The sequence below is a fragment of the Choloepus didactylus genome, chromosome 4 (genome assembly GCF_015220235.1).
Source record: "Choloepus didactylus isolate mChoDid1 chromosome 4, mChoDid1.pri, whole genome shotgun sequence".
Lineage (NCBI taxonomy): Eukaryota > Metazoa > Chordata > Mammalia > Pilosa > Megalonychidae > Choloepus > Choloepus didactylus.
In genome coordinates this window covers 35,166,297-35,184,464 of record NC_051310.1, presented here as the reverse complement: position 1 = coordinate 35,184,464, position 18,168 = coordinate 35,166,297, and the positions used below count along the sequence as shown (strand labels likewise).

Below are 18,168 nucleotides of genomic sequence, written 5' to 3'. Positions count from 1 at the left end.
TGTCCCCTTGGCTTTGGGGAACTCTTGTTCTGTCTTGAGACTCTGAGGTCTCCCATGTGAGAGGTGTGGCAGAATGAGGTGGCCTGCCCCTCTCCCCAGCCCAGAGCACCTACCTGTCTGGTCCAGGAGCAGGTTTCGGGGATTGAGGTCCCGGCAGAGCACCCCCTGCTCATGCAGTGCCTCCAGTGCCACCAGCATCTCGGCCGCCCACCGCTTCACCTGCTCTTCTCTGACACGCCAGGCAACAGACCTCCAACCAGTCCCATCTGCCAAGGGGTGGCTCTGACCTCTGCCTCGGCCACAGGCCCCCAGCACCCGGCCAGCCCCCTCGTGAACCCAAAGGAGCCCCCGAGGGGGCCCCGTGTCCAAGCTCTGACCAGGTCCCCGCCTGGCTTGGAGGTGCAGGTGGCCACTTGGGGCCTTTGGAAAGTCTAAGGAGGAGGGAGCGTTAGTTCTGGCTGTGGGTTCATCTTCAGCCTCTCTCTGGGGTTTGACAGGTAGAACCTCCCTGGCCGGAGGAAGGCTCTGAGAAGTCCTTGGAGGCTCCAGGGGGATTCTGTCCTGCTGGTGGGTGTGACCCAGGGGGAGCAGTGGTGGCTTCAGGAGGCTGAGGTGGGAGTTGAGCTGAACCTTCCTCTTTCCCTGGGTGGAGCCAGACCTGAGCCCAGACGGCTGGGTGCGTGCCTGGGAGAGCAGGTGGGACCAGAGCGTGCCTCCTGGTCACGCAGAAAGAGCAGTGAGCATGGCGACGGGAGAAGAGTGTGGACACCAGACTCCCAGTCCCACTCCCACCTCCCTCAGCCTTGGGGATGGCTGCCTTGCAGGTGTCCTGGCAGCTCAGCGTCCTCACTTCTGCTCCCATTCCTCGGTCTGGAATGCCCTGTCCCCTCCTCACCTCACAGCATTTCCTAACACTCCCTAAGTGCCAGCCCTGGGCTAGGAGTTGGGGGCAGAGGTGACCATGGCTGGGAGACAGTGGCAGAACCTGTGAGGTCTGTACAGAATGGGATGCCACCTCCTTCCCGTAGCATTTTCCAACAACCCCAGCCTTGGTGCTCTCTCCTTCCCAAAGACATGATGTCTACCCCTTCTGTTTTGTCATGTCTTTCATTCCTTCCTTCTTTCCTTCATTCAACTATAATTTACTGAGCACTTTCTATCTACAAGTCCCTGTGTTAGGTGCCAGTGACAAAAGCAGCCACCATTGATTGAGCACCCATGATATGCAAGGCCCACCTCTCTCCCTGGCCTGCCCTGCCACCCCTCCACACGGCCAGGCTTGTCTCCACAGCTAAGTGAGCAGCTTACTACCAGGGCCTGGTCTGGCTCCACAGTCTCAGAGAAGGTTTGTCCAGGGAGTACGGGAAAAGCCCAGCCAGGGCTGTGGGGGAAGATGGATCCACAGCCATCACTTTTAGCCCCTGGGGCCGCGGCAAGGTCAGGGGGTCCAGAGCAGGAGGCAGGGAAGGGAGGCTGAGAGAGCAGTCAGGGTCAGAGCGAAGAACCACCGGGCTAGGGTAGGATGTTCTCAGCATCCAAATGGGTCGAGTCTGTAGGGAGGGCTCCCTGGAATGCCCTAGTTCCCAGCCCAGCACTCAGTGGAGAAGAAGGGGGTTGAGCAAGGGGGTTGAGCAAGGGTCTTGCCAGGCCCCATGGAAGCCTTGCCTCGGGCCTCTTCCTCAGCCCAGGCCTGAACCTCATCCCACCTTGTCTCTGAGCCCCTCCCTGCCCACCCCACCACCACCCCAGGAGCCAAGCAATCCTATCTCTAGTTTCAGGGTACGGGGCCTACCCTTTGCACCCCTACACTTGGTGGGGTCTTAAAAGACTATCCTCATGGGGGCAGGGAGACAAGGTTCCCAATACCTAGAACAAAGAGTACCTGGCCAAAATAGGTGCTTAACCCCTACTTAGATATAAATTAGTATTAAGGTCCTATGTGAGGGTGGTGGGTTCTCCAGTGCTCTGTGTATTATAAATATTTTTTAGTGAGACTAGTATAATGGCATTTAAATAAATAAAGGAAGGTCTGGCATGGTCTTGCAATGACCATATGTCATGACCCAAGGATATGGACCTTACTGAAAACAAGTCATCACCATAACAGGTGAGAACTACATGACCCAGTTCCTGTCCCTACAGTTTCAGTCACCACCATCCTGTGTTGCTACCTCGAGGGGTAGGCGCAGACCAGAAAAACAGAAAGAATGAAGACTGGAGGAAATCGTGATAAAAAGAGGCACACAGGCATCAGTGCTCTCACACACACCTAGGGTGTGGACATCATCCCCAGGATGCCCTCCCCCGCCCCCCAGGCACCACCCTGAGGCCCACCACAGCCCAACCCCTAAACCGCTCTCCAGAAAGGCTGCCCTCCTCACCTTGCACAGGCTCCAGGTGCAGGAAAATGGAGTCCTCACTCATGAAGTACCGTAGCAGCTTCACCATGTAGGGGACGCCGTGTGGGATGATGGTCAGTCGCTCCCGGCTTGCCGTGTGACACCTGGGCAGGCTCTGGGGAGGGGGCAGGGCAGGCAGATAAGCTGGGGACAGGCCAGAGGCAGCAGGTGCTACCAGGAAACGTCCTATCCCTGGCTTCAGGGGCAACTGGATGAGGGTTGGGAGCCAACCTGAAGAGCAACTGTACCCCCGCACCTGCTCCCCAGTCCTAGCTTGGGTCCTCACTCCCACTTCCCCACCAGAATCCAGGTCCCTCTGCCCTCCAGGATGAAGCAGTATGTGTGTGTGTCTGGGAGGCATAACCTTCTAATGCAGGCTCTGGAACGAGTTTCCAAGAGCTTTGACAAAGTCCCAAGTGGAATGTGGAATAGCAGGGGGCTGGGTGGCACCTGCCTTCACCACGAAGATCCCTCCAGTTGCTGGGTCCTGGACCAGCTGCACCTGCCAAGATTCAGGAGGCACCAGTCAAGGGACTCCATGTTTCTGGGACTCCATGGCCCCAGCCCTAGCCCCCAAGTTCCTCTACCAAGGCTGACTCACTCCAGGGGCAGGGTATGGTGTGTAGGCTTTAGAGTTGCAAAGGACATGCCCACCCACCCCACCCCCACCCCTAGACTGACATCCATCCAGTCTTGCTAATCCACCCTTGCTAGACCTACAGGTCTGCACTCAGGTGCCTCCTCCCAGAGGAAGTTTTCTTCATCCCTCAGGTCAGGCTGGGTTCCCTAATCTGTCTCCAGTGCTCTCTGGATTCGCCCTTAGGGAAGCCCTAACACGCTGTGACTGATTTCCTCCTGAGAGTGTGGCTCCAGGTCACCCCTGGGCTGAGCCATGCCCCAGGAGCATGCAGGCATGCCCCTTAGGTCTTTTTCCCTGACCACCGCATCCCTTTCTATTAAAGTTTTTATCTCTAAAGGCTGTCTTTGGAAAGCAGCCTTCCCTTCCCGTGCTGGCTTTGATCAGAGAGCCGGGCGTCTGCTAGTCACTGGGTCAGGGCCTGGTTTGGAGTTGGGCCTTTGACTCATCTCTGTGGTGGGCAGGGCTGGGCCACAGCCACAGGAAAGGGGCACGCTGGTTGTACGGGGGCAGGAAGGCAGAGAATTCAGCCCAGATGAGGGGCATATGGAAGCAGGACCAGCCCCCTGGGCAGACACTCCCTAGGGAGGGCTGAGCCCAGCCTGTGGCGGGGTTAGGAGTCGGGCCTTAAGCCAGTGTCACTGAGCAGTGGTGAAGGCTGCTGCCTAGGATGAGAGAAGGGCAAAGGGCACTGGCGGTGGATTTTGAGGGTTTCTCATCTACCAAACAGGAATTATAAACGCCCACCTTCCCTACCCTCACTGCTTTGTTGAGGTCATGAATGGGAAGCTGCTTTGTGAATTTTTTAAAGGCCACGAGAATGCCAGTGAGCACATTTGCCAAGTCACATCGCCTCTCTGAACCTTGCTTTTCTTTACTGTAAAGTAGGGTCATCCCAGTGCCTTTGAGGGTCCTTTCTTTTTTTTTTTTTTTTTTTTTTTTTTTTTTTTTTTATTGCTTAGATACTTTATAATTCTGGTACCTGAAATAAAGATAATTAGAAAACTGTGAAAACTTTAAAAAGTTGCAAATTTTCATTAAAATTATTTACATTTATATTCTAATGTTAGATTTATAGGTACAATTCTTTAAAATTAGATTAATAGAATATTTTGATATGAAAATAGAAATAAATATTAAATAGGCACAATGTATTCATGAATGAGAATTCAGTTATATATGCTCCCAATTTAGATATTTATGAATAGCCAAGGGATCTTATGGTCCTTTTACATTTTTTATCCTTTATTCTTGCTAGTGTTATAACTTGGAGGCTTATTTTAATAGCAACTAGTCACTCTAGTAATCATGTCAACATAACCAAAGAATTCTTCTGTAACTTGCACAAGACTACAGTGTTAAATACACCCATCTTTGTTTTTCTATCTCATTAAAAAGTATTTTTACAAATTTCTTCCTTGAGTTACTAATACATAGAAAATATTATATATATACATTAAAGTTTTGACTGGAATGAAAAGGATAATTCCTTGGTTAACTTTCTTCATTACTGTTCCATTGAAAGAAGTATTTTATTTGTATTTTAAAAATAGATTAGAATCAACAGATTAGAACTCATGGCCCGTATCTCTTTGACACCAGAAAAGATCATTTTATAAGTATCTTGGCATCTGTACTTTGCTTTGTAGAGTTCTAAGTTATTTCTCTTTCCCACACTTACAAACGTTTTAATACGGTATTTTTTAAAGGTAACTCTTTTAGTAAGTTTTATTCTTGCTCAATATTTTGAGTCAATCATATGAGGTATCAGTTAATCAAAAATGAAGATGGATCACTGCAAACTCATGGTTACTAATATGGCCAGGGAGTACACTGCCCAGAGCTTTTAGTTTTTTATGTATTTTGTTGTTTCACATGGTTGGGAATTAAAAAACAGTATTTATACACCAACTGTATGAGACAAACGTGCATCCTGCACATCTCTGCTTGGCCTTTTAGAAGCCTGCCCACATGCCAGTTGATATTATTCAGGGGAGAACGCCCAGTGTCCACCTGCTGTGGCTTCACACTTGGGGAACGTGGGCACTGCTGGGAGGAAACCTGGAGTTTCGAAGCCACCTTCAGACACACACGGGCTCCTTCCCTTGAGGGTCCTTTCAAAGCAGACAACTCAATGTCCCCAGTAATCGGCAGTTGATGATACTGCTGTTATAGGGGAAACTCCTCACCGGCTAAAGAGCAGTTACTCTGTGGTCAGCACTTTACATGGATCATTTAATTCCCACAGTCCTACCAGGGGAGTGTTATTAGGAACCCATTTTATTGATAAAGAAATCATGGATCAGAGAGGTTATTCATCTGCAGACCCACTACTAAAAAGTGGTAGAGCTCTGGAGGACAATAGAGACTGGAGGACTCCACAAATGCTGATTCAAAGAAAAAGAAAGATAATCTCCAAGATCAGGTAGGAGATTTTCCTCCCAGACCCCCCAGTCCAGAGCCCTCCCCCCACTTGGTCCCACACAGCTTGGGAGTCACACCGAGGAAGCATGGCCCAGGTCCCTCGTGCCATGGAGGCAGACCACAGAGCCACTCAGCAGTGAGTTAGAACCCCATGCACATCCAGGCACAGGTACCCAAGTCCACAGGGACCCAGGGTGGAACCCAAGCCGCTGAGATGTACTGCATACAAAAGGGCCCTGGGGGGTGGGGTGGGGGTGGGAGAGACTGCAGCAGAACTGTTGGAAAGATGTGCATACACTCAATCCAGTCTGTTTGGTGGACCTCCTAAATATAAAACAAACCTTTCTAGATTGACCCCTGTGCTGGTTTGAATCTATTATGCACCCCATAAAAGGCCACGTTCTTTTAGCCCAGTCTTGTGGGGGCAGACATATTGTGGGTGAGACCTTTTGATTAGGTTGTTTCCATGAAGATGTGACCTCCCCAACTGTGGGTGGGACCCTTTGATTAGATTATTTCCATGGTGATGTGACCCTGCCCATTCCTGGTGGGTCTTGATTGGTTTACTGGAGGCCTTAAGAGAGCTCAGGGAGAGAGAGAGAGAGAGAGAGCACAGAACCAACACAGACCCAGATGCTTGGAGATGCATACTGAAAGATGTTTAGAGAGAAGCTAAGCTAAGAGATGAAATCCAGAATTTGCCCCAGAGAAGCTAAGAGAGGACCCCTCAGATGCTTAGAAAGAAATTCCCTGGGAGAAACAAGCAAGGATGCACAGGAGCTGAGAGAAAGAAGCTAAGACAGAAGCCCAGAGACATTCTGGAGAAAGCAATGGAAACCAGAAGCTAACCCCAGGAGAGGACAAGCAGACTCTGGCCATGTGCCTTCCCATGTGACAGAGGAACCCCAGATGCAATCGGCCTTTCTTCAGTGAAGGTATCTTCTTGATGCCTTAGTTTGGACACTTTTATGGCCTTAGAGCTGTAAATTTGTAACCTAATAAACCCCCTTTATAAAAGTCAATCCATTTCTGGTATTTTGCATCCCAGCAGCCTTAGCAAACCAGAACAACCACCTTCTGGAGTGACCCCATCTGGGTCCCCAGGGCAGGACACCATAATGAGGAAGAAACCAGAGGCAAAAAAGCCTTACAGAAAAAGGGAGTGGGGTGGGGGTGGGGCTGAGCTGATGTAAGACAGGACAGGTCCCAAAACTGAAAACTGTAATGAAAAGGGGGCACTGAGTGAGGGAGAGAATTTAAACAAATCATAGGAGTTGGGGAGAAAATTCTGCACAAAAACAAACAGAACAGATGAAGATTTCTGGAGAAGGAATGGAGGAATGGAAGCTTTCTCCTGGAGGTGAAACAGTTGCACAAAAAGTATAATCTTTAAAATTGTACTGCATATCCAGGGCAAGAAACAGATGAGAAAAGCTGAACAGTTAAACACAGGCTTCTTTAAAGGTCCAGAATAAGTTGGACCAAACATCACAGAAGAGCCCTAACACAAAGTCAATCAACAATAAAATCCTAGACAAGAGGGAGAAACCTTCAGCGTTAACCATCAAAATAATGAGATGCCCAGACATCAGTCAAAAATTACAAACCATACCAATAAACAGGAACATATGGCTCAGGCAAGGAAAATTAAACTTCAGAGAAGATACAATTTGGAACACTAATCAAAGAAGTTCAAGCAAATCTAAAAATTCAAGGAGATGAAGGAAAATATAGATATACAGCTAAAGGATATTAAGAAAACCATGTGTGAGCATAAAGAAGAATTTGGAAGTTTAAAAAGAAACATAAAAGAAGTTATGGGAATGAAAAAGCACAATAATGGAGATTAAAAATACACTAGAGACATACAACAGCAGATCTGAGTAGGCAGAAGAAAGAATCAGTGACTAGAGAAGACAGGACAGTTGAAATCATACAGTCAGAAGAACAGATAGAGAAAAGAATGAAAAAAATTGAGCAGTGTCAGGGATTTGAGTGACAACAGGAAGTGCACAAACATATGCATCATGGGTGTCCCAGAAAAAGAGAAGGGAATAGGGGCAGAAAGAATATTTGAGGAAATAATGGCCAAAAACTTCCCAACTCTTATGAAAGACATGAATGTATATGTCCAAGAAGCGCAACATACTCCAAGCAGAAAACCCTAATAGACACTCTGAGACATATGCTAATCAGAATGTCAAATGCCAAAGAGAAAGAATTCTGAAAGCAGCAAGAGAAAAGCAATTCATCACATACGAGGGACCCTCAATAAGACTAAGTACCAATTTCTCATCAGAAACCATGGAGGTGAGAAGGCAAGTAGTGTGATATATTCAACGTACTGAAATAAAAAAACTGCCAGCCCCAAATTCTTTATCCAGAATTCAGAAACTGAGAGAATTCATCAACAAAAGATCTGCCTTACCAGAAGTACTAAAAGTGTTCTGCAGGTTGAAAGAAGACAGGAGAGAGTGGCTTGGAGTCATGTGATGAAATGAAAATCTTTAGTAAAGGTAACTAAAAGGGTAAATGCAAAACCCAATAGTACTGTATCCTTAATACACAACTCTACTGTAATTCCTGTGAGTCAGAATTCAATTGAACAATAAAAAAGCATAGTTCCTGATAATGGACATGCAAAATATGAAGAGGTAATGTAGAACAAAAACACATAAAGAGGGGAAACAGAGGGATAGGGGAGCAGAGAACATGTATTGAAGTTGAGATGGTATCTTCCAAACTAGTAGCTTATAGATGTAGGTTATGTAATATAAACAGCAGGGTAACAAAAAGGAAAGTATTTTTTTAAATATACAGAAATAAAAATGAGAAAGGGATCGGCCAACACATCACAAAAGATCAACCATACATAAAAGGACATTGCAATAAAGGAAAAGAGACCAAAAACAGATATGACATATAAAAACTAAAGGACAAAATGGCCTTAGTAAGTATTGCCTTTATAGTAATTACACTGAATGTTAATGGATTAAACTCCCCAATCAAAAGACACAGATTGGCATAATGGATTTAAAAGCACAATCCAACTATATGCTGCTTACTAAAGACACACTTTAGACCCAAAGACACATAGATTGAAAGTGAAAGGATGGAAAAAGATATTCCATGCAAATAGTAACCAAAACAGAGCTGAGGTAGCTATACTAATATTGGATAAAATAGGCTTTAAGTCAAAAGCAGTTACAAGAGAAAAGAAGGATACTACGTATTAATAAAAGGGTCAACACACCAAAAAGAAAAAACAATCATAAATATTTATGCACCTAACAATGTTGTCCAAAAATGCTTGAGGCAAACACTGGCAAAACTCAAGGGGGAAATAGACAACTCTACAGTAGTAGTTGGAGACGTCAATATATCACTCATGAGTAGAACATCTAGACAGAAGATCAGTAAGGAAACAGAGAACTTGAATACAATGATAAAGGAACTAAACCTAACAGACATATACAGAACAGCAGGATATACATATTCTCAAGTGCATGTAGATCATTCTCCAGGATAGATCACATCTTGGGTCACACAACAAGTCTCAATAAATTTTAAAAAAGCATCTTCTCTAACCACAATGGAATGAAGCTGGTTATCAGTAACATGGAGAACTGGAAAAACCCACAAATATATTGTTCTTGTTTGCTAGAGCTGGGTGTTTATTAGGTTACAAATTTACAGTTCTAAGGTCATAAATGTGTCCATACAAAGGCATCAACAAGAGGATACCTTCACTGAAGAAAGGTCAATAATGTTTGGAAACATCTGTCAGCTGGGAAGGCTGGCATCTGCTGGTCCTTTGCTCCTGGGTTGTGTTTCAAAATGCCTTTCTCCAAAATGACTCTTGGCTTCTGTCTGCACATCTCTCTCATAGCTCCTATGCATCTTTGGTTCTTTCTCCCAGGGCATTTCTCTCTAAGCATCTGGGGGTCCTCTCTTAGCTTCTCCGGGGCAAACTCTGGGCTTCATTGCTTAGTTTAGCATCTCCAAATGTCTTTCTGTTTGCATCTCCAAGTGTCTCCAAGCATCAGCATCTGTGTTGGCTCTTGAGTTCTCTTAAGTACACCAGTGAACTAATGAAGACCCACCCTGAATGGGTGGGGTCCACACCTCCATGGAAATAATTTAATCTAAGGTCTTACCCACAGGTGGAAACACTCAATTAAAAGGTTCCACGCAACAAGTCTGGATTAAAAGACCACGGCTCTTCTGGGGTCTATAACAGTTTCAAACTGGCACATATAAGGAAGTTAAATAACACACTCAAGCAATTAGTGGGTGTTTTAGTTTGCTAATGCTGGAGAATGCAAAACACCAGAGATGGATAGGCTTTTATAAAACGGGGGTTTATTTCACTAAACAATTACAGTCTTAAGGCCACAAAGCATCCAAGGTAACACCTCAGCAATCAGGTACCTTCACCGGAGGACGGCCAGTGGTGTCCGGAAAACCTCTGTTAGCTAGGAAGGCAGCTGGCGTCTGCTCCAAAGCTCCGGCCTCAAAACGGCTTTCTCCCAGGACGTTCCTTTCTAGCAAGCTTGCTTCTCTTCAAAACATTACTCCCAGCTGCACTCTCTTTTTTCCCCCCGAGTCAGCTCATTTATATAGCTCCACCGATAAGGGCCCACCCTGAATGGGCGGGGCCACACCTCCATGAGAACATCTCATCAGAATCATTGCCCACAGCTGGGTGGGGCACATTCCAAGCAAATCCAACCATCACCAAAACTTCTGCCCCACACAAGACTACAAAGATAATGGCATTTGGGGGACACAATACACTCAAACCGGCACAGTGGGTCATGGAAGAAATTAAAATGGAAATCAGTAAGTATCTTGAGATGAATGAAAATGAGAACATAACATATCAAAACTTATGGGATGCAATGAAGGCAGTGCTGAGAGGGAAATTTATAGCCCTAAATACTTACATTATAAAAAGAAGAACGTTAAAATCAAAGACATAACTGCACACCTGGAGAAACTAGAAAAAGAACAGCAAACTGAACCCAAACCAAGCAGAAGGAAAGAAAGAATAAAGATTAGAACAGAAATAAATGAAATAGTTAAAAAAAACAGAGTTAAAAGTGGTTGTGATGGTTAGATTCATGTGTCAACTCAGCCAGGTGATGGTGCCCAGTTGTCTGGTTAAGCAAGCACTGGCCTAACCATTACTGCAAGGACATTTTTGGCTGGTTAATAAACAAGAACGCTGGTTTATTAAATCATCAGTCAATTGATTGCATTTGTCGCTGATTGGGATTGCAACTGTGGCTGATTGCATCTATGAGCAACTAAGAGAGTAACTTCTGCAACAAGAGAATCCAGTCAGTTGGATGATCTAATCCAATCAGTTGAACACTTTCAAGAGAGAAGAGAGAACTTTCATTTCTTCTTCAGCCAACCAGCCTCTCCTGAGGAGTTCATCGAAGACCTTCATCAGAGTTAGTTGCCAACTCACAGCCTGCCCTATAGAATTTGGACTTGTGCATCCCCACAGTTGCATGAGACACTTTTATAAAATCTTATATTTACAGATATCTCTTGTTGGTCCTGTTTCCCTAGAGAACACTAATACATTGGTCCTTTGAGAAGATCAATAAAATCGACAAACTCTTAGCTACACTGACAAAAAAAAGAGAGAGAAGATGCAAATAAAATCAGAAATGAGGAGAACATTACTATTGACCCAGAAATAAAAAATACAAGATACACTATGAACAACTACATGCCAACAAATTAGACAACCTAGTTGAAATGGACAAATTCCTGGAAACACAGACAACCAACACTGATTCTCTAAAAGTAATAGAAGATCTCAACAGACGAATTACATGTAAAGAGATTGAAAAAGTCATCAAAAACCTCCCAAAAAAGAAAATTCCAGAACAAGATGGCTCCACAGGTATATTCTACAAACATTCCAAGAAGAATTAATTCTTCCAAAGAATTGAACAGAAGGGAATATAACCTAATTCATTCTATGAGTCCAACATCATCCTAATGCCAAAGCCAGATAAAGATACAACAAAGGAAAATGACAGACCAATTTCTCTTAGGAATATAGATGTAAAAATTCTCAAGAAAATATTTGCAAATCAAATCCAACAGCACATTAAAAGAATTATACAACACGATCAAGTGGGATTTATCCCAGGTATGCAAGGGTGGTTCAACATAAGAAAATCAATTAATGTAATACACCACATTAACAAAATGAAGGGAAAAAATACATCATCATTTCAATTGATGCAGAAATTCATGTGACAAAATCCAGCATCCTTTCTTGATAAAAACACTCATAAAATGGGAATAGAAGGCTGCCTCAACACTATAAAGGACATATATGAAAACTTCACAGCTAACATCTACAGAATGGTGAAAGATTGAAAGCTTTCTAAGATCTGGAACGAGATAAAGATACCCACTGTCACCACTATTATTCTCCATTGTGTTAGAAGTTCTAGCCAGAGCAGTTAGGCAAGGAAAAGAAATAAAAGGCATCCAAATTGGAAAAGAAAAAGTAAAACTTTCACTATTTGCAGATAACATGATCCTATATGTAGAAATTCCTGAAAAATCTACAACAAAGCCACTAGCTAATAAACGAATTCAGCAAAGTGGTGAGGTACAAGATCAACACGTAAAAATAAGTAGTATAACAGTCTTTTCAACAAATGGGGCTGGGAGAGTTGGATATCCATATCCAAAAGAATGAAAGAGGACCCCTACCTCACACCCTACACAAAAATTAACTCAAAGTGGATCAGAGATCTCAATATAAAAGACAGTACCATAAAACTCCTAGATGATAATGTAGGGCGACATCTTCAAGACCTTGTATTAGGTGGCCACTTCCTAGACTATACCCAAAGCACAAGCAATAAAAGAAAAAATAGATAAAAGGGAACACCTCAAGCTTAGAAGCTTCTGTACCTCAAAGGAATTTGTCAAAAAGGTAAAGAGGCAGCCAACTCAATGGGAAAAACTTTTTGGAAACCATGTATCTAACAAAAGACTGATATCTTGCATATATAAAGAAATCCTACAACTCAATGACAATAGTACAGACAGCCCAGTTATAGAATAGGCAAAAGATATGAAAAGACAGTTCTCTGAAGAGGAAATACAAATTGTCAAGAAACACATGAAAAAATGTTCAGCTTCACTAGCTATTAGAGAGATGCAAATTAACACCACAATGGGATACCATCTCACACCAATTAGAATAGCTGCCATTACACAAACTACAAATGCTGGAGAGGATGTGGAGAAATTGGAACTCTTATTCATTGTTGGTGGGACTGTATAATGAATGGTTCAGCCACTCTGGAAGTCAGTCTGGCACTTCCTTAGAAAACTAGATGTAGAGTTACCCTTCGATCCAACGATTGCACTTCTTGGTATATACCCAGAAGATCTGAAAGCAGTGACACGAACAGATATCTGCACACCAGTGTTCATAGCAGCAATATTCACAATTGCCAAGAGATGGAAACAAACCAAATGTCCTTCAACAGATGAGTGGATAAATAAAATGTGGTATATACACAGGATGGAATACAATGTGGCTGTAAGAAGGAATGATGTCATGAAACATATGACAACATGGATGAACCTTGAAGACATAATGCTGAGTGAAATAAGCCAGGCACAAAAAGAGAAACATTATATGCTACCACTAATGTGAACATTGAAAAATGTAAAACAAATGGTTTATAATGAAGAATGTAGGGGAACTAGCGATAGCGAGCAATTAAGGAAGGGGGAATGATAACCCAATAAGAACAGATAAGCTATCGTGGGAATGCCCAGGAATGACTATGGTCTGTTAATTTCTGATGGATATGGTAGGAACAAGTTCATAGAAATGTTGCTGTATTAGGTTATTTTCTTGGGGTAGAGTAGGAACATGTTGAAAGTAAAGTAGTTATCTTAGGTTAGTTGTCTTTTTCTTATTCCCTTGTTATGGTTTGTTTGAAATGTTTTTTTTTATTGTATGTATAAAAAAAATTTTTTTTTGATATAGTTGATTTTTTTAAAAAAGAGTTAATTAAAAAAAAAATGAAAAAAAATATGCAGAGCCCCCTTGAGGAGCTGGTGGAGAATGCAGAGGTATTGGGCTTCCCCACCTCGATGGTTGCTGATGTGCTCACAGACATAGGGGACTGGTGGTCTACCACAGGACTTGCTCTTGGCAAGACTGTTGCTGCAAAGGAGAGGCTAGCCCCCCTATAATTGTGCCTAAGAGCCTCCTCCCGAATGCCTCTTTGTTGCTCAGATGTGGCCCTCTCTCTCTAGCTAAGCCAACTTGGCAGGTGAAATCACTGCCCTCCCCTCTATGTGGGATCTGACACCCAGGGGAGTGAATCTCCCTGGCAACATGGACTATGACTCCTGGAGAGGAATCTAGACCTGGCATCGTGGGATGGAGAACATCTTCTTGACCAAAAGGGGGATGTGAAAGGAAATGAAATAAGCTTCAGTGGCAGAGAGATTCCAAAAGGAGCCAAGAGGTCACTCTGGTGGGCACTCTTACACACAATATAGACAACACTTTTTAGGTTCCAATGAATTGGAATAGCTAACAGTAAATACCTGAAGCTATCAAACTACAACTCAGAACCCATGAATCTTGAAGATGATTGTATAATAATGTAGCTTATGAGTGTTGACAATGTCATTGGGAAAGCCATATGGACCACACTCCCCTTTGTCTAGTTTATGGATGGATGAGTAGAAAAATGGGGGAAGAAAAAAATAAAAAGGCATGCAGTGTTCTTTTTACTTTAATTTTTATTCTTATTATTTTTGTGTGTGTGGTAATGAAAATGTTCAAAAATTAATTTTGGTGATGAATGCACAACTATATAATGGTACTGTAAACAACTGAATGTATGCTTTGTTTTGTATGACTGCATGGTATGTGAATATATCTCAATAAAAATGAATTTTAAAAAAATCAGTAGTGTTTCTAACACTGGTAATGAGCAATCTGAGGAGAAAATCAAGAAAAATATTCCATTTACAATAGCAACTAAAAGAGTTAAATATCTAGGAATAAAAATGTAAATGACTTATACACAGAAAACTACACAACCTTCCTGAAAACAAAGATCTAAACAAATGGAAGGACATACCATGCTCATGGATTGCAAGACTTAATATTGTTAAGACGTGAATTCAGCCCAAACTGATTTATAGGATCAATGCAATCCCAATCAAAATTCCATCAGCTGACTTTGCAAAAATGTAAAATCCAATTACCAAATTTATTTGGAAGGTAAGGGGCCCCAAATAGCCAAGCGATCATGAAAAAGAAGAAGTTAGCAGCTTCATACTTCCTAACTTTAAAGCTTATTATAAAGCTACAGTGATCAAAACAACGTTGCAGTGGCACAAGGATAGAGACATAAACCAATGGAACTGAATTGAGAGTTCAGAAATAGACCCTCACATCTATGGCCAATTGATTTCTGATGAGGGTGCCAAGTCCAATTAATTGGGAAAGAATAGTCTTTTCAACAAATGGTGCCGGGAGAACTGGATATCCATATGCAAAAGCATGAAGGAGGACCCCTATCTCACACTATATACAAAAATTAACTCAGAATGGATCAAAGACCTAAATATAAGAAGCAGAACTAAAAACTCCTAGAAGAAAATGTCAGGAAGCATCTTCAGGATCTTGTGTTAGTTAATGGTTTTTTTAGACTTTACACCCAAAGCAGAGCAACAAAAGAAAAAATAAATAGGACCTCATCAAAATCAAAACTTTTGTGCATCAAAGGGCTTTATCAAAAAAGTGAAAAGAAAACTTACTCAATGGGAGAAAATATTTGGAAACAACATATTCAATAAGGGTTTAATATCCAGAATATATAAAGAAATCCTACAACTCAACAATAAAAAGACAAGCAACCCAATTAAAAATGGGCAAAATACTTGAATAGACATTTCTCCAAAAAAGGATATACAAATGGCTAAAAATCACATGAAAAGATGCTCACATCATTAGTTATTAGGAAATTGCAAATGAAAACCACAATGAGATGCCATTTCATACCCACTAGAAAGACTACTATTAGAAAAACAAAATTTTAAGTATTGGAGAGGATAGAAACACATTCTTTGTGGGTGGGATTGTAAAATGGTGCAGCTGCTGTGGAAGACAGTGTGCCAGTTAGAATGTATTATGTCCCCCAAAATGACATTATCTTTGATGCACTCTCATGTGGGCAGATGTCTTAGAGTGTTGATTAGATTGTGTTTCCATGGAGATGCACCTCACCCAACTATAGGTGATAACTCTGATTAGATAATTTCCATGGAGGTGTGGCCCCACCCATTCAGGGTAGGCCTTGATTAGTTTACTAGAGCACTATATAAGCTCAGACAGAAGGAACAAGCTTGCTATAGCCAAGAGGGACACTTTGAAGAACGCACTGGAGCTGAGACAGACATTTTGAAGACAGCCATTGGAAGCTGATGCAGATGTTTTGGAGAATGCCATTTTGGAACACAACCTGGGAGTAAGCAGACACTGGCCACATGCCTTCCCAGCAAACAGAGGTTTTCCAGATGCCATTGGCCATCCTCCAGTGAAGGTTCTTGATTGTTGATGCATTACCTTGGACACTTTATGGCCTTAAGACTGTAACTGTGTAACCAAATAAACCCCCTTTTATAAAAGCCAATCCATTTCTAATGTTTTGCATTCCAGCAGCATTAACAAACTGGAACAGACAGTTTGGAAGTTCCTCAGAAAACTAAGTATAGAATTACCATACGATCTGGCAAACCCACTACTAGGTGTATACCCAGAAGAATTGAAAGCAGGGAGTTGAAGAGATATTTGCACATCAATGTTCACAGCAGCATTATTCACAATTGCCAAAAGATGGAAGCAGCCCAAGTGTCCATCAACTGATAAAGGGATAAACAAAATGTAGTATATACATATGATGGAATATTATTTAGCATTAAAAGTGAATGAAATTCTGGTTCATGCAACAACATGGATGAAACTTGGAGACACAGAAGGACAAATATTGTATGATTTCACTGATATGAACTAATTAGAATAAGAAAACTCATAGGATTAGTTAAAATCTAGAATATAGGTTACTGGGGGATAGTTTTGGGGTAGAGAATGAGGAGCTGGTGCTGAATTTGTAAAGAATTTCTATTTAGGTTTACTGTAAAGGTTTGGATATGGATGGTGGTGATGGTGGCACATTATTGTGAGTGTAATTAACAACACTGAATTATATATGTTGTTCCAGTCTGCTAATGCTGCCATCATGCAAAATACCAGAAATGGATTGGCTTTTATAAAGAGGGTTTATTTGGTTACAAAGTTATAGTCTTAAGGCCATAAAGTGTCCAAGGTAAGGGGGTACCTTCACTGGAGGATGGCCAATGGCATCCGGAAAATCTCTGTTAGCTGTGAAGACATGTGGCTGGCATCTCCTCCAGAGTTCTGGTTTCAAAATGGCTTTCTCTCAGGACCCTCCCTAGGCTTCAGCTCCTCAAAAATGTCACTCTTAGTTGCTCTTGGGGTGTTTGTACTTTCTTAGCTTCTCTGGAGCAAAAATCTGCTTTCAAAGGCCATCTCCAAAACATTTCTGCAAGCTGAAGCTCCTCTGTCAGCTCCTGTACATTCTTCAAAGTGTCCCTCTTGGCTGTAGCAAGCTTGCTCCTTCTGTCTGAGCTTATACAGTGCTCCAGTAAACTAATCAAGGCCCACATGGAATGGGCGGGGCCACACCTCCATGGAAATTATTCAATGAAAGATCTCACTCACAGTTGAGTGAGCACATCTCCATGGAAAATTCCAATCAAAAGTCTCCAACCCAATCAACACCAATATGTTTCCTGCCCACACAAGACTGTCTCAAAGATAATGGTGTTTTGGGGGACATAATACATCCAAACCCAGCACGTTCCACCCCTGGACCCCAAAATGACATGATCTTTCCAAATACAAAATAGATTCATCCCATCACAATATCACAAAAACTTAAATCATTTCAGTGACAATAGTTAGGTACAAGATCACATTAAATAAGTTACAGGCATGGTTTGTCCTAAGGCATAATTCCCCTCTAGCTGTGGACCTGTGAAACTTAGAACAAGTTATGTACTTCCAATATACAAAGGAGGGACAGTCATTGGGTAAACATTCCCATTGCCATAAGGAGAAACTGAAAGGAAAACAGGGTTAATAGCACCAAAACAGTTCCTAAAACCCGCAGGGCAAGCTACACTAGGTTTTAAAGTCTGAAAGTCATTAACAGATCAACGTTGTCTCCTTGGGGCTTGAGAGAGTGGCAGTCAAACCCTTTCCAAAGGCTTTTGTGGCAGCCCTTTCCTCTCCCAACGCTTGGGTGAGTGCTCCAACATATCCACACATTGGGGAAACCACCTTCTTCTCGGCCCCACCCTCCTCAAACACTGAGGCAGCACCTGGGCTCTCTTCCCTCTTTGGGGCACACACTCAATCCCTTCAGAGAAGTGGGGTCATGGCCAGGCTCTCACCAATCCCTGGGGAATGTGCTCCACCCTCTCTGAGGCCTGGGACAGCAGCACTCTTCCTGAGCATCAAGGCGGAATGCCTGCCCTCTGCCTCTGGGGCAAACTCACCCTTTCCCCAAGCATGGGTTGCTCTGCTCTCCTTGCCCAAGATTTCTT

At 43.0% G+C, this 18,168-nt stretch overlaps 1 protein-coding gene across 8 annotated transcripts in view; it reads right to left on the bottom strand.

Moving 5' to 3' along the window:
- Nucleotides 1-18,168, bottom strand: part of RPS6KL1 (ribosomal protein S6 kinase like 1) — a 31,950-nt gene that overhangs the window by 4,542 nt on the left and 9,240 nt on the right. For all 8 annotated transcript variants that reach the window (XM_037832288.1, XM_037832282.1, XM_037832280.1 and 5 more), the window contains 3 exons: nucleotides 2,854-2,901; nucleotides 2,382-2,514; nucleotides 114-716 (listed from right to left, as the gene is read on the bottom strand). In XM_037832288.1, coding sequence (XP_037688216.1) covers nucleotides 114-716; nucleotides 2,382-2,514; nucleotides 2,854-2,901 — 784 coding nt within the window. The remainder of the gene's footprint in view (nucleotides 1-113; nucleotides 717-2,381; nucleotides 2,515-2,853; nucleotides 2,902-18,168) is intronic.